At 35.7% G+C, this 17716-nt stretch overlaps 1 protein-coding gene across 1 annotated transcript in view; it reads left to right on the top strand.

The window, feature by feature from the left end:
* The window catches only part of SLC15A4 (solute carrier family 15 member 4), a 30270-nt gene extending 13189 nt beyond the window's left edge, over positions 1–17081 (top strand). The window contains exons 5-8 of the mRNA XM_030500751.1: positions 2482–2650; positions 6911–7066; positions 12079–12237; positions 15687–17081. Of these exons, the coding sequence (XP_030356611.1) occupies positions 2482–2650; positions 6911–7066; positions 12079–12237; positions 15687–15835 (633 nt within the window). The 3' untranslated portion in view covers positions 15836–17081. The remainder of the gene's footprint in view (positions 1–2481; positions 2651–6910; positions 7067–12078; positions 12238–15686) is intronic.
* The last annotated feature ends 635 nt before the right edge of the window (positions 17082–17716 follow it).

The following is a 17716-nucleotide window of genomic DNA, read 5'->3' as shown; positions in this document are numbered from 1 at the left end:
AAACACCCCCAAACCCAAGTGATGGATTGTATGAAATACAGCAGTGCCAGAGGCATTTGGTATTTCTCTTCTTTCTTACCAGATTCAGCAAGGGCAAAAAATTCCTACATCCTTGACTCTAATTACACAAATCAGTCTTTGTACAAACTGTTACAGAGGTTAAGGTTGGTGTGGTATTTGAAGCAAACAAAAAGGTGAATGGGAGAGAGAGAGAAATTGACAGTTTTGAAGTTTTGCTGAATATTTTAAAATAAGCAAGAATTTGACTAACTCAGCAGAATTCACTGTGTGTTTTCCAAAGTAAGTGAAGATGGCTAAGCAATGTATGTAACCTTGTGTATCAAACTGCTAAATATTTTTGTATAGCCAAATGAGCTTAATACTCCATTTTCAAATCCATGGTCTTGAAATGCCTAGGAAACGTTAAGGACAGGTTAGGATGAATTCAGTTCTATCATCATCATCATAATTTCTTGGGGTTTGCAGACTATGAACCAGAAAGCCTTGGAGAACTGTAATGACAACTGTAATGCAGAGACGAAAGCAATAGTATTTTTAGTGACTGTTGTTGCAACATGTCTGCATGCAGAGGATGCTAAAATGTGCCCCATACATGCACTAATGCTAGTTGGAGCTTTTGACAAAGCTGAATATGGACATGGCTTGATGTCAGTCAGAGACTTGGTGCCACTGGTGCAGACTCCGGTGAAAGCGCCAAGTCATGCTTAGCTTATGAAGATTCATGTTTTGCTAACTCATGTTTTTGCAGTTTGTCATCATGTCAACCACTCAGTGAAATAGGGTTCTCATCTCCAATGGGAGATACATGCCCACACTGTGTTAGAGGCCGAGGGCTTGGGTTCTTGAGATACTTGCAGCCATCGAGATTTGTAGCCTTAAGGAAATGTGGTTGTCTGCCTCAGTTACTGTGGCCATAGCTTTAGGTTGCCACAGGCCCCTTTGTCATCCTGGATAATCTCTAGAAAAATATTCATCTATTTTAACCTTGAGTTTCCATACACACAGAAACAGTTTAGTACCAAAAACTGTATCTGCATCAGAAATACATAGGTCAAGCAGTGCTTGTATTATGGGTCAAAGAGTCAGAGCGATGCATAGTACAATATCACACTGTTCTAAATGCAACTTAAAAATTATCCCCAAACCAGAACATTTTTATAAATCTTCCTGCACTGTCTCAGTTTGCTAGCTCAGAACAGATGCTAGATATTATTAAGATTGGTAGAAATTGTCTCATTCATACAGATGGGAATCTTACTGTCAATTACCGATTCTTGCAAATGAGAAAGTATGTATGTATTACATCATATTATTTGTTCATTTGACAAGTATAATTTAATTTTAATTGAATTTTGTATTCCATTAGTAAAATTCTGTTTCTACTATTCTGTGACATATTTCTGAAAGTTCTAAGCCTAATAACAGATCTTCAGAACCTAGCTATTAAATATTTTTCGTGACTGAAGTAGAAAAAAAGTTTAATTCTGTCAGACTGGAGTATATCACTAGAAGCAAAATAGTAGGGACTATTTAATTGCATTAAATGAGTTCCTGGCTTGTGTGCCATTAATGTTGACTTAGAAAGCTTTCAAAAATGTATCTTGGAGTGTATTCATTTAAATAATTGCACAATTTTGTTTACTTGATTTGAGTGGCACAATCAGTCATTCCTCAGACAGGTTTTCTATGGCTAAAAAAATCTTCATGGTAGAAAAGCTCCCAAAGGATAGTGATTTTTTCCATTAAATATATATCAGGATGTATGCAGAAAAACTCAGATGTTGCAGTAATGCTAATAGCCATCTCATCTTTCAAAAGGAATTCATATAGTTTTAGTTAACTTTTGTTTTAACAAAAATTACCTCAGAGTAAGGATGTAAAATATGAGCCCTCTGAAACTTATAAATCTTATAAAAAATCCTTTGCAAAAATCTTTGAGTTCTACATTTTATTTTCTTAGACTACTCTCCATCTGCCCAGTAATCTTCTTATTCCTCATTTTCCTTGGAACTTTGTGCAGTATTATTTGCATTTGTGAGAAGAACGTTGATGTTGTTCAGTTCTAGTGGAAAGCTCCTACACCCCTGCACCCTTCCTCCGCCCCACACCAAAAAAAAAACCAAACCCAAACCAACAGCCCCAACACCCACCCACCTCAGCACAGCTAGAGGTGCATCTTGGAAGTGAGAATATGCAGTACTGTTGGAGTTACTATGGTGAGGAATCATTTGTGCTTCTGAGCTAACAGAATCATGAACTGCCAAATTAAATGAAAACCTAAATAGCTGATTGTTTTCCTCAGCTTTTACACACTTCTATTTTGCTTTTCACAGTGTCTATCACTGTAGTTTATTTTGGCTCCCAGTGTTCCATCAAAAATATTTTTCCTTTGTAAAAAATAATAGTAAAAATCAACCCTTGAAGTATGATATTGCTAACTTAAGTCATCTGTCCTTTCAGTTTCCAGCAGCCTGGTTGACTATGTTTGATGCAGTGCTTATTCTGATTCTAATACCCTTAAAAGACAAATTGGTGGACCCCATTTTAAAGAGGAATGGCTTGCTTCCATCCTCACTGAAGAGGATTGCAGTTGGAATGTTCTTTGTAATGTGTTCTGCATTTGCTGCAGGTAAGAAAACAACTTTGAGATCTACTTACATAGTTATTGTTTCAGCTATTTGCAACAGCATTTAAAAAAAAACCTTTGTGAATCTGTAAGATTATTCAGAATTATTTTTCATGGGCTAGTTAAATGGAACTGCGTGGATGCATTTCTCACAATGAAAGAGATTTTACCCAGGGACTTACTAAACTGTTTTGATTGTTTGTAATAGAATCTGACTGCTTTTCCTGCCCGAAATAGACTTCGAGCATACCTTTTAAAACCAACTTGTTAGTTAACGTTTTCACATACAGTGTTACTTTCTGGTAAGCTTGGTAGAAGAGAACTATTTGTTTTCTGACCATATTTTCTCAACAAATCCTTAGCTTCATGATCAGTGCCTGAACAAAATGTCCAGTTTGGATATAAGGCTGTTAGTCCTCATCAATTAAACTTTATGGTATTGTGGAAGTCCACGTTGTCTGATTTATTAACAATTTATCTTGAAGTTGAAAATTTATTTAACCTGAAAAACAAACTAGTTCAGAAATTGTTATGTTCCTTCATATAGTCTGACTTCCAAGTATTAAAAAAGTGAAATCTTACCTAGAATCCTTTCCCTGTATCTAAAATAATAAAGTTCGGCTATGGCTGAACAAGAGTTTCCTCATGCTTTATTTTTTTTCTCCCCTACTTTAATGTTCCCTAATGTTTAGGAATTACTGTAGTGTAAAATAGCTTAGCTATAGCATGAGAGGAGAAAGATGGCAACTCTGTTCGAACCATAAATCAGCTGCTTTTGAGATGATTTAAAGTTGTTAAGCACTGCTGATGTGGAACTGAGCAATGCCTCATAGAACCTATAGCCTTCACCTAGTATCACTGTAATGAACATATTGATAAAGCATTATAGCATTAAATAAATTAATTTCAGCAGTTGTAATCTCCTATATTTTAGAGAGAGGGACATTTTATACGGCTATTAAGATTTCTCTCAATAAGAGAGATAATTACCTTATTAGGCCAAGGTCACTTTGTATGTAGGCAAGTAAAGTTCTTAAAGCAAAGTCATTTAAACTTAAAATAGGAATGTTTCTCTTATTCCGTATTACTTTGGACACTGCTACCAGCAAAAGAAGATGATGTAAAACAGTTAAATGTCAGCTCCTTAAATAGAACCTGCTGGCTCACATATAAGTGAATTCAAAACCAGCAGTATCTGTCTTTATTAGTACTGGGGAAAAAAAGCATATGAAGCTATGATTGTCGAATTGGGGAATGTGTTCATATAGCAGAATTCTTCAAAATTTCAAATGCCACCTTGTTTTCTACTCATCTGCAAATATAACTCATGATTTTGTTGGTTTCATCCTCTCCTGTCTCTTCCATGTAGAACTAAGAAGATGAATTCTTTTGGTTGTTATCTGCAGTCTGGTTGGGAAGTTTAACCTTTTGGAGTAACTTAACATCCCTTCATCATAACAGGAGTTTACGAGCTTCAGTTGTGACAAATTTGGGGCCTAGGAAACTATTTATTTCTAGCAAGGTGGAATGCTTCTGTTGGTTTATATATTTCATAATTTTTTTATTTTATAACTATATTATATTTATAGAAGCCATATTTGCATATTCATAAAATAAAACATTACTTCCAACCATTTCTGCCTTAGAGATACTGATTAAAATCTTAAATGTATGAAGATGTTAAGATATTAACTTGCAATCTTGGAAGTATCTTAATTTGTTTGTGCCGTATTTCCATTTTAACTTACTTATCTATCTGGCATTAATTGTGGACGCTACCTAGGCCGCCTATTAGGTTGTTTAGATTATTTTAAACATCTTCTAAACTGTGAGAATAAAACTGATTAGATTTAATGAACATCTGCCAGTGCTTTGTGCATTTTATCGTAATTTCTGAGCAGCAGTATTTAAGGTTATTCAACTGGAAAATCTACTTCATTTATAGAGTTTAAACAATTATGGCAAGAACTTAAGATTCCTTTAACTACTACAGGCATAAGATTAAATTTGAAGCTTGTCTATCAAAGTGTAAGAAAGAATCGATAGATTCTTGATTCTGAAGTACTCAACTTTGAAGATAATTTATGGCAAAGTTTGGTATTGTGTAGTTATGCTCCTGTATGGCTAAATGCCTCCTAAATCTGCTTATAGCGTGAAGAGTATCAAACACATTAAGGATCACTAGATGTTTTGAGGTGCAGTGATTTTGTGTTGAATGCATGTGAACGAAATTATGTCTGAGTTCTTAGCTGACTGCACTGCTTTGTTTACATTTTAATTAAGTTTCACTCTAAAATGTTTGGCAGCTATATTAAAACCAAAACATAAAAAAATCCAGCCTTAATTAAATTAGCTCTTCATAGTTCAGAGAGCACTGAGGTGGCTGAAGAACTAAAGAAAGATACTTAAGATGGGTAAGTGGTCACCTAAAAAGCAGTGAGGAAGGTAGAGAAAAAGTAGTGGCCTGGCACTAAGAGGTATTAAGTTCAGAACAGTCTTTCTTTACCTCAAAAACACATGTTATTGAGAAAACACTTCTTCAGGGCCTCAAGGTAATATTTAAACAAACTTGAGCCATTCTAACCTTTTTACCCTCTACAACAACTCTTGTGTTTCAGAAGATTAGACTGTAGAGCTGATGTGAGATTCCAAGTTGAATCGATTCTGAACTGCTATGAATGAACAAACATGGGTTATACAAATGCAGCTTTCCATCTTTTTCAAAGTACTTTAAGTCCTTTGTTAAATGTGTGCCCCCTCATTTTGGTTTCAGAGCTCTGGCTCCAGCTCCCTACAATGATGAAATACAACATTATTCTTAAGCATGATTTCTAGAACTTCTTGTTTAATTATGGCCTCACTTACAGACTATACATAGAGGCTGTAGGGAGCTTGCCTTATGCTTTCTTCCCAGCTTGGGTCTCTTGCCATGACCAGGGCTAGTAACAAACTTCATGTCATGGTATGAGGTGTTTTTTGCAAGTATTAGTAATTTCCCTTGAAATACTGTCACTTAGCAGAGAGATGGTGATCTGGTTAGCCCCCTCAAGGTTTGTATGTCACAGATTTGAGAATAAACAGGAGAACAGAGAAGATGTTGTGCGTTAGAAATTGATTGTGCTTGTTTATATGAAAAGTGCTGTCAATAGGCTTAGCCAACATCATACTAAATATCTATGTCATCCTTTGGCTGCTTGTAGGAAAAAAAAGCTAGACGTGAGGAAGCAGATGTAATCACTTGTATATGGTATGAAATCCATGAACCAGTGTGTCTGTCATCTAAGCCTTGTACAATTATTTTTTTTGGTAACAGGACTGATATTTTGTGCCCCAGGATTAGGTCAGATCTTGGCTCAATAAGTAGAAAGAGACCAAAACTGACAGGCACTAAACAGGAGGCCGTGTGTGTGACACGTTCTGTAGGAAGTAGTGTCATTGACTCGGTCTTGCTCCTCTGAATTGGCAATGAATAAATCCACCTTATTTCCAAGGATATTAAAAGTTGTTTTTTATAGAAGTTCTTTTTGGGTGAAGCAGGAGGTTTTATTAACTATTAGCTATTCTGTGGATTTTATGTAACAGTGAGGCAGATCCCTTAATCTGGGCAACTTCAACAAAACCCCTAGAGCATTATTTGATACTCACTTTCTACTCTAAACTGTTGTGAGCTAAAAATGGTTATATTTTACCATCTATAGTACCTATTTTTCATTTTGCATAAAGTACTTTCTATGCAGTGAATTGCTTGTAAATCAAGCTCTAATGAGTTTTTGGATCACTTGGGATGATAACTGTCATATAAATGTCATGGTCATATTCATAGAGGGTTTCCGTAGTTCTACAGAACTAGTGTAGCTATTTAGGTAAGTGAAATGGTTTCTAAATTATTAATACTATGGTGGCAGATGCAATGGTTCAACACTGCAAAGTAGTAGTTTGTGAAAATGAGATTGTCTTTAAAAAACCCAACATACTTCATATGAGAAAGCTCTCAGCTAATCCATCTGGAAAAGGGTTAAGTATTTGTATAATTATTGCTACTGAGTAAGGATATAATCACTAATTCTGTGGCAGAAGAACTGTATGTTTTGGAAAACCAATAGCAAAAGTAGTCTGAAATGTTTTATGTTAGGAAATAAGGAAGCACGTATTCCTATTTTATAATTTGTAATTGCAATGCAGGACTGAGTGCTCATTTAATTCTCAGTATGAAGAAACAATGTTTGCATCTTAGGTCCTTCTTTTTCCCCCCCTTTCATGTAGGAATTCTGGAAGGCAACAGACTGAAAATTGTAAAGGTTAAAACAATTAATCAGACAATTGGAAATGTTACATACCATGCTGCAGATATGCCAATATGGTGGCAGATTCCTCAATATGTGCTGATTGGATTCAGCGAAATATTTGCAAGTATAGCAGGTAAGATCTTTGTGTGGTTTAAATCTGCTTTCATATCTATCATAAATGATGGATTCTTAGAAAATAAATATTTCCTTCTCAAATCATTTTAAATAAGCTCTAATGTTCCCAAATATGATATTATACAATATAACTTAATATAAGTGGCAAACGATTGTCTTTCACATTTGAAAATTGGCTATTATGAGAATATGCTTTCAAGGCTGAATTTCAAGCAGAGCAACACTTAAAATATTCATGTGTCATCCAGTTAGCACTAGATATTTGCAAACCCTAACAGAAAACAATATACTCTTTCAATATTGTATTTTAAAGAATAGTTTTAATGCAGTATTGTTTCCTCTGAATTTTCCTCTGTTGCAAATAAAATTTGTGCTTTGTAATTTTTTTGGCTTAAAACTGAGCTCACAGTTCAGAAAGTCAATCAGTAAGTGGAAACACCTTTCTCAGGGGAAAAAGGAAGAAATAAACCATCTTTAGAAAGATTTATCACCAGTTTAAATTCATGTCACTTGAGTTTTCACATCTCTGAAATAAGAAAAGTTATGTAACACTCAATCTAAAGTTTTTTGGTGAATATTAATAATGAAGTAGCTATTTCTTAATACAGTTTTATCTACTTTATTTATAGATCAGTTTTTCTGTAGTTGTTTTAGTACTTCAGTGTGATACTAGGCAAACTGAAACACTGTCCAGATCCTCCCTTTCTTGAACAAATGCAAGAGATCTTAAATTTCTTGATACTGTTCTGTGTGATGCAGTGAACAGCTGTGTGATCATATTAATTTTTAAGCTGAAAGTGAAGTGGGAGGAGAGGGTGAAGAGGACTATAAAATCTTATTTTCTGCTCTGTTTTGTATACATGTAGGGCTCATTAGAGGAGGAAAGCACAGGTGACATATCTGTTGTCATTGTGGTATGCCTATCACTGGTTTACTATGGTTAAACAAGTGAAATGCTACTGTGAATCTCTTAGCACAGTGTTTTTGTATCTAGTGCTTGGAAGCAATGCTTGGTTACCAGTAACAGAAACCTTTCATGATAGTAGAAGTAGCTATTCTGATACTACTTAAAGAGAATTACAGAGCTACCTGATGTAATATATTGGAACTCCTCCAGAGACTTGATTTAAAAATCATTTAGTATTTGCTTAACTATAGTTACTTATTAATGTGTTGAAATACTGTTTCAGAGTATTGAACTTCGAAGATCATCGATTCAAACTGGCATTACATATAGCTCTTTTTCTTCGATTCCTTATGACAGAATTTCCTGGTTTCATTTCCCCTGCAGGAGGCTACTTTCATTCCTCGTGCTGGGCAAGCACAGTGGGTTAAAATGAGATTCTCTAATTCTGTAAGATCTTGCTGGCAGTAGCCCCAGCTGTCACATGGCCCGTTTGTTCCCCTCTTAGTGGAACAGAGAACCTCTACTCCAGCAGGTTTCTGGTTACATATGTTTTACTGTCATCACAGTTGTTAGGAAATAAAACAAGGTGGTTGGATTGCTCAGTAAGTAGAAAATGTGGGCTTGGGTTTTATTCCTATCTGCTCATTTGCCCTAAGCTTTTCTACCAGCTGCCTGGCCTGGGATTTCATGTGATGGGAAGTATTAGACATATCTGTCATGTATTAAACTCTACCTCAGTTATTTAGTATGTTGGAGGGATTGTTTTTTGATATGGTTTTGCCTTGTGTGTACTTAGACTTTTGTGGTATGCATTCAAGTGCGCCACTATTTACATTCTGGTGAACAGTAGGTTGATGTCTCCCACCAGCTTGGTTTAGGGAGTAGCCCATTTACAATGTGAGTGCAGGGTCCTCTAGTAGGCTCCTCTCTGCATGCACATGGCATGTACCTGGAAACCAGCACCTCGCACAAACTCTTGTGACAGTAAACATAAGATTTGGACGTAAGGTCCTCCTGGACTGCACCAACTGAAATCTAGTTCTTCGCTTTTTGTACTGCAGCAGTCAGTATTGTAGATGAACCTGTGAGTGTTGAATGGCTGAAGGTCTGAGGTAATAGTGTGATATCTGATAAAGGTCCCATTCCTCGTTCCTTCTGTGGTTTCCACCACTCTCCACCCCCTGCCAGTGATGTATAGACAAGTCTTTGAATTAATTCGCTTCAATAAACAACTAGTAAGATGGGGGAAGAGTTTATTGTCTTTAAAGCACATTATGACCCAAGATGCTACACATTTTAAATTCTTTAATTGAAAGTATGCTTTAGCAGTGCAGTCAACACATACCGTTTATTAGAGGATATGTATTTTTGTTTCTCTATCAGGCACTGTTACTAGTTCATAGGTGTTTGCAAGGAAAAACAACAAACCTATCTGCAGGTTATGGAAGGGTCGAGGACTTGATGAATTCTCTGGTTGTTGAACTCTAAGTTGAGGGTTGGTTGTTTTTTTTTCAACTGCTTTAGCAGCCTTCTTCATGAGAAGTTTTTAAGGCTTACACTACTCTATGTGAACACTCTGCTGTTACGCACTTGTTGGGTCTGTACCAGGAGCTTTTTAATTTCAAAACCTGTTGGTCAATAACAGGAAATGCAAATGCTTCTATTTTTCATTAAACCAGAAGTTCTATGCAGATCTTAATTGCTTTATGTATTATACTTTCATTTGATGTATTTTACAAAGTTTTTTTACCTACCTTCTGATTGTTACCTAAACTGAATTCTTACTATTTTTAAGAATCCTCTCAAGACCTAAGAGTATACTTTACCAATTTGGTATTAAAAAGTTGATAAAGGTATCTACTGTGCTATGAAATTCAGCTTTAAAGTAAGCAAAGTGTTAATGGTTACAAAACTATAGTGATTTGGAAATGTTTATTGTGAATAAAAAGTGACTAAAATATTATTTGTTTACTGTAAACCTAAGCCTATTCTTATTAAGCCACATTAGTGACACTTGAGGTACCTTTAAAAAGATGACACACATTGCATTAATCTTTTGTATTATTCTGTCAATCCTCTTAAAGCACCCTTATTTAACTGCGAATTGTAATCGCACATGACAACATCAACTGGAGGGTTTCATTTCAAAACTGCTTGTTTGAGGTAGCATGAAATCGTTATCAATGGCTGCCAGCAGGCAAAAATATCTCTGAAGGCAAAGAAAAGATTTTATGTTCCTTATGCCAGATTAAATATTAGGGTTGCTGGAAACATTATTCAGGCTTAGAAACATGCCTTATTTTGTTACAAAAAGTGCATAGTGTTACACCCATTTTGGGTTTTGTTTTGTGTCTTAAGATCTTTTTCTAGCAGTAACACTCGCATCCAGTAGATCTGTGAAATAAACAAGAGAAGAAATGGGCCAGATCCTTTTATGTGATATATTTGAGATAACTTGTACAGAATGTATAAAAGCCTCCTGACCTAAACGTGGCTGATCCTTTGGAGACTTGTGGCAGCTATGCTAGTTTAGAAAGAGGTTAAAAACCAAGCTACTGTATCCTGAAAGTAGTATACTTTTTTTTTCTTTAAGTGAGATTAGCCTTGAAAAATCTGAATTGTTATATTAGTAGCAATTCCTAAAAGAAATATAATTTCCCCCACCCCCTTTTCTGTTTGCAGATGTCTCTCCATCACTGTAGCAATTCTCTTGTTACGGTTTAAATTTACAGGAACCCACACAACTGAGTTGCATGAAGAATGTTTCAGTTCCCTTCTAGAATCACAGACAGGTTGTTGTTGGCCCATTATGATGTGTTTTGAAAAGGAAAAGAGAAGCAGTGTGTTGGTTATCAGAGATTTCTCAGGTGGCAGTGCAGAATGTTAGATAAGTGAGAATATAGTTCTGTTTCTTTTAGAACAACAAAGTTCCTCCTTCATAATGGTCACTATCTGGCTTGAAGTGTTAAGCTTTTTCTGGAAAGGAAATGCTAGTGTATTTCTATTAAACTCTGTCTGGAGTAGTAGAAGTCAAATACCGGTAATGGGATAAATAAAGCATACCTTTATTATGCAAGCAAGACAGAAGGTTTGTGCCATTTTCAGGTCTATAATGCTCTCTTTGCCAAGAAAAATGTTAGATGAGGTAGCATTAATTTTCAGTATGAAGAGAACTGTTTTGAAACAAGCATTTCACCTGTCAGAAAAGGCTCTGGAAAGAATGTATTTGATTGTCTCATGCAAATAATCCCATTTGATTTTTGACGGGAGTATTATTCTAAAAAGGAGAGTTAATAATGGGCATTAGTCTTTGCAAGGCAGAGCCTAACCCAGCGTGTTCTGTTCGTACTCAAACTCAGTAGCACAGATTTTTCAATTTGATGCCACTGGTGTGTTTTCCTTGGTTTTATTGGTTGAAATTTGAATGAGAACAGTTTAAAGTTGAAGTCCCATATCTACGAGTCTTAAAAAGAACAGGCTAGCAAGCAATGAACTTGGAGAATTCTAGATCAAAATTAAACTAAACCTAATTACTGCTTTTCCAGCTACATTTAATTTCTCTGTCTGCACATTCAGAAATACAGACACTGAGTCTGTGAGAAACAAATGTTTGTGGTCAATGCAAGAGTGACCCTTCAGTTCCTGGGTACTTTGTTCTCAGCAGGGAATGCCATGTGCTTTGTAAATACTGGACATCATGTAGGCAATAGAGAAACAAGTGAAATGGGGAATATGGAATTTGCCAGGTTAGAGTTAGTGTAGTGAATTTGAGGATAATTTTGGACAGAAAAAAGAATATGTTGCCTCAGAAGATTTCTCTGTTTCACGCATCTAATATTAATAAGATCAAAGTGCGTGTCTTAAATGTTGTCCGTTTAACGGGTTGATACATTGATGACCTTTAACAGAGTTCATAAAACAATTAGAGAGAACTGATAGGGATTCACTACCTCTCAATTCCCTGTCTCCTGAAATCCAAGGTTGGTTTTAGGTCTTTAACATACCAGAAGCAGTATACAGCTGTAACTTCTGTGGCACTAAACTAGAACAAACCACTATTGCTTCTTAGATCTTCCAACAGCATTTTTTATCTTTTAATACAGGTCTAGAATTTGCATATTCAGCTGCTCCCAAGTCTATGCAGAGTGCTATCATGGGGCTGTTTTTTTTCTTTTCGGGGATTGGATCATTTGTTGGCTCTGGATTGTTGGCACTAGTGTCTATTAAAGAAATTGGCTGGATGAGTAATCACACAGACTTTGGTAAGTTGTTTCCAGTGTATTCATAAAGTAGGCGGCTTCCTTCAGAAGCAGTTAAGCATCAAGCATGTGGAACTGTTGAGTCTTAGCACAGTTATTATTTAAAAAAATAAATAAATTTTGTCTACTGTTTTGTTAAAGTTTCATTTTGCATATAAGTATGAAGCAATGTGACTATGCAAAATGACACATTGCCCTCCTGAAAACATGGGAAAGATGCATTAAGTATTTTGCCTCTCCAAGGCCTGTCAATTACCTGCTCGGCTGCTACTGCATTTCATCACTAGAAATTACTTATAAATTAGTAAAAATTTTTTTAGTAAAAAAATACTTAATTTACGTGTGGAAGAATAATATGTTTGGTATAAAGTACTGAAATTACTTTCTGCGGTTATGGGAAGTGTACCCATCTCTCTTAGTGATTATTCAGCTTCCTAGTTTCAAGAGACTTCATCAAAATTACCATGAGGTAATTCTGCACTTTCATCTGCTAGCTATTTATACTCTTTAAAAAGTCCAATATATCATCTGCTTTGTATTGCCAGTTGAAGTTAAAAATAATTATTGGCACCAGTAGGTGGCACCTTGGGAATTCCAGAAAATCCCATCATCATTGGGCTAATTAGTTCCAACAGAAGGAGTGTGAAAAGTTCTTAAAATGTATGCTAGACCTACCGTGTATACATGGCTTAAAAGTGCAGCCTAAGCTTACTTTAAGTTTGTTATGAAAGAATTTGCCACGTAAACTTGATTTGCATGCTACCACAAAGTCATGTTGTCTGGAACAGTGCATATGTCTCAAATTACCATCTTTTGTTTATACGTTATTCTTTAAAAAACTGCAAAAGGGCACAAGTAGCCTTAACTTTATGGAAGTGTCCTCACCAAATGAAAAGTTAATCATGTTGAGACTTTTTCCCCCCCCAGTCAATTGCAAAATCAGAAAAGCATCTTTTTCTACAATTCTATATAAAGATAATTCAGTTGATAAGGGCTCAATAGGAGGATAAAATTTCATACAAATTAATAAATGTGATATTTGTTGTTGCTTTTTTAGCCTCTTGCCTTTGATTTCTGAAGCAGCCTAAGAGAAGACAGTGCCTAATGTTCTCTCTATAAGATATTTAGGTTGTGCTAAATATATCCAGAGTTGGCTAGAACTGGAAGATGTTACCTTTCATGACTCACTGGTGATCTGTTTTGAATAAGCTGCTCAGCTCAGTGGGTTGTTCTTTGGACAGCTGTCAGAACAGCCTATTTCTACCTTTCATAGTGCAAAGACTTAACATAAAATCGAGCCCTCTCAGCAGCTATATTCATCTGGCTCAAGGCTGAATAACTCAGTAGGTGATTTTGATCTGTAGCATCCATAGTAGCTACTGGTTTAACTGTTAATAACTGATGTTTCATTTGGTATAACATCATTGAAAGTTATCAAATTCATACAGTGTCTATACCGGGCATGACGTGCTGTGGTATGGAATACCCCTTCGGCTAGTTTGGGTCAGGTGTCCTGTCTGCTTCCTCCTGGCTTCCCGTGCCCCCTCCTCACTGGCAGAGCATGAGACTGAAAAAGTCCTTGATCGGAGTAAACATTACTTAGCAACAGCTAAAAACATCGGTGTGTTATCAGCGTTTTTCTCAGGCTAAAGTTGAAACCACAGCACTACACTAGCTACTAAGAAGGAGAAAAATAACTGCTGCAGCTGAACCCAGGACACATTAGATGCTGTATAATAACTATAAGCACATGCACCAAGTTTCTGCTTTTTATGCTAACTTGTGATACCATTTGAGGTAACTGCCTGCCTTCAGACTCTGCTGAGAAAGTTCACTCTATGCTGGCACTTCTGTGTTGGTTGCTGCCACTGAAATGACTGTTATTTCTCTGACAAAAACTGAGATTTCATGGGCTTAATATCCCATCTCATAAAGGATAATTACTACTCTTTAAACACGTCTGCTCTTGAGATGGAGATTCACATGTATATTGTATTTTAAATGTCAAGGAAAGACTCTGTTTAATTTTACTGCATTTTATTGTAAGTTCATTTAATTGGATCTTAAGTTTCAGTAATTAAAGTAATTTAATCTGAACATTTATAGGCATGCTGCATGAACAGCTCGTTAGGATCGATGTATACTTCACTGTTTTTACTCTTTCTAACCTTTTTGGTAATCATAATGGTCCAATTGGCTGTGGCTTATGTGCCATGTTGGAAATGAGCCACAATATATTGTTCTTGGAAGTACAGCAATAGTTAGTGCATATTCCTTAATAGAAGAATAATATTCTAGCAATGAGCTTTCTTAATTTAACATTATTTAATCTGGTACAAATCACTATAACAACTTTGAGGAGGTGTCAAAGGTGAATTAAGCCAAAAAGAAACCATGTATGGTTTCCATGAATTCTAAACTTTGTCCCAAAGGAAGGCTTAGAGAACATCTCAATAATTGCTTTCTTTATATCTACAAAGTTGCCAGACTTTTTTCCTTTATAACATTCATCTTTTGATTCTTCTTATTTTACCTTTGAGTTAGCAGAGAAGGGAGGTAAGACCTCCAGATGCAGAAAGACCATATAGTAGGGGTGAAAAGGCTGCTGGAGGACACTCTAGTATACATAGTACAAGAAAAGAAATCATACATTTACCTGTTTCAGTTAAGCTGTAAAACATAAAAGACTTTCTTCTTTTCCTTCATTAAAGCTTTATCACTGCACTGTTTTCTCCAGGCTCCTGGAGAAGATGGTAAAGGCTTTACATTACCAATCTCTGTCAGTGTGATTTTTCTTCCATTTTGGATTCAGAGCTTTAAATAAAGAAACTTTTTTCAAGTCCATTTGGCCACAGCACAGGGATGTTTTCTTTTTTTCTGCATTTGAAATGAGGTGTCTCCTCAAAACTTGATGAGTGATCTTTATTACTTAACATTATGAAGAAAGTAAATCATATACAAAAATACACAGTGAGGTTCATCTGAAGTCAGCAAAGCATTGCAAGTTCGCAGCATAAGAAACCAGACTTAAAAAAAATGGCAAAGTGGGAAGAAAGGAAGATTATTAGCCCTTTAAAATCATTGATTCTCATGAAGCATGCCCACTGTTATATGTATATAGTCTTTGTTTGCACAAAGGTCTTACAGCAGTAGGAGGAGCTTCCAGCAATTTTATTGTAAGAAATCATGCAGTAACAGCGTATCAGCTTCTTTAGGGACATTACTTGGTTTAAGGCATTGAAGCACAGAAGAAAGCAATCCTTGTAACTGTGCACATCTTCCTCAGAAGTTCCATCTTTTGCTCTGGATAATTAAAAATTAAACTGCTGTCAGATGGAAATGTGATTTGGTTTGGTTTTGCCAAAAGTCTTCACTTGTTAAGCTTGAAAGGATTGACATTTTAATTTGTATAATCTATATCAATCTTCTTTTTTCTCCTCAATTCTTTCTAGGTAATATTAATGGCTGCCAACTAAACTATTATTTTTTTTTGCTGGCTGCTATCCAAGGAGCAACCCTCTTGCTTTTCCTTATTGTTTCTGTGAAATATGATCATCAAAAAGCAAAGATTAATGAAGTGGCTGCCAATGGGAGGATCTAATATCTGTTACAGAGCAGACTATTACAGAAGTTCACAGGGAAGTGGCAGTGCACCCTACGTCTGCAAGATCATGGTTTTCTCCAGTGAGACTCTTACTAGACTTGCATGTTACAAGAGTTCTCTCCCTTGCCCCCCTATTGTGTAACGTCAGTAAGTGCCTTATGTTGGCGGGGCTGGTTTCTTGCACTACTACTATGTCCTGGCGGAGAACAAACACAAATCTCAGAAGTGTATTAACTCTAGCCTAGGCATTCAAGTTGCTCTTTGTTAATCGTGAGATTACTTAACTCTTGAAAGCCGGGACACTTACAATGGAAATTGAGTATGATGACTCATGTGTGACATGGATTGTTCCTGACTGAAAAACTCTGCTTAGTGAAGAACAGTGGATCTAGAGAAACCCTCAACAGTTTCAAGCCTACATTGAGGACACAGAAAAGAAAACATTTTACATAAACCTCAAGTAGTGGTTACAAGAATAAATTTTCAATCCTGAGAGTCATTCTTGGAGGAGAAACAGGGACAAATTAAATTGCAGATTAGCTCAGATTAAAAAGAAATGAAGTTTTATATTTGACCTTTCACTGGCAATGTCTCAAAGATTTGAGTCCAAACTTGCAGTCAGAAATATCCAATGAAGACTAAATTATATGTCACAGTAGCTTGTCATATAACTGCTGTGACTTTTAGTGCACAATGAAAACCTTGTTTGGACTGAAATGGTTTTACTTCAGAAATACTTCTATTTTTTGAACCTGCATTAGATGTACTAGGATAATATGGAAACAAACATCTTTTGACAAACCACTGTTCAATCTAACACTGTTATTTCCCTAAGGAATATATAAATATTTGCAGAAGAAAACTGAGATTGAATTCTCAGAAGATGAATGCACAATAACAATTTAGAAGCCTTTCAGCCAGTTCTTCAGTCTTGTGTCTTACTTCTAGCTAACATGCTACAGGGTTTGTATCTTTCAGCAACACATTCCTATAGCAGAGCAAATGGTTTTGTGTTCAGCCTCTTGAATTTTAATGATTCTAACAATTGTACTTAAGATTGTGTGCAGATGGTATGGAAGATGCAGGGAATTATGCAGAAAGAAAATAAAAACTCAACTTTTTATTAATGTGTTGAATTTTTATCATTTCCTTTATCTGCATTTACGTTGTTAAAATGTCCTTCTTTTGTACATGGACATCTTTTTAATGAGTTTACAAAATAAAATTAAGTTCCATGCTGTGACTTTTGACCCTTTGTTTCTAGGTGGATAAAATTATACTAAGAATATTTAGTTCTTTAGCCTTTATTTCCTAAATATATAGTGGAATGCTGTTAGATTTCTAAATGTACACTGGCATCCTATTAGTTTTGTCAGATAACTTAGCAGAATGCAAGATGTCCTATCTTTACCAAGGTAAATCAGTGTAGATGCTATTTAGCTATTGCATTTCTTCAGTTATTCCAGTTTTAAATCATACCATGTAAAGAAGTAAGTAGCATCTCATATGAGGAAGAGCTGGTTTCCTATTCTTTGTTTTAAAAGCTCCATATGCAATGTTTCTGGAATATCCCATTTATAACCAGCTAAAAAATATTAAGATGGTATAAACTGCATAAGGAACATACAGGGACCAAATCATTTCTTTCTTTGTATGCTTTTTCAGTCATGCACTTCTGATATAGGGATGAATCTGTGGTGTTTCATGTTTATTTAATTCACTTCTAAGGTGTATATAATCACAGAAGAGAACTGGGTTGTGTCAATGAAGTAATTCTTCTAGTTTTATGAAGATTTTGCTTTTAGAAGTGTTTTTCCCTTGGAAAGAAGGAACCTCCAAGAGCAGTGTTGATTCTGGTGTTGGAAGTTACTAGCTCTG

The sequence above is a fragment of the Strigops habroptila genome, chromosome 11 (assembly GCF_004027225.2).
Source record: "Strigops habroptila isolate Jane chromosome 11, bStrHab1.2.pri, whole genome shotgun sequence".
Lineage (NCBI taxonomy): Eukaryota > Metazoa > Chordata > Aves > Psittaciformes > Psittacidae > Strigops > Strigops habroptila.
The sequence above is the reverse complement of the archived record's forward strand: the minus strand, read 5'-3'. Positions and strand labels throughout refer to the sequence as shown.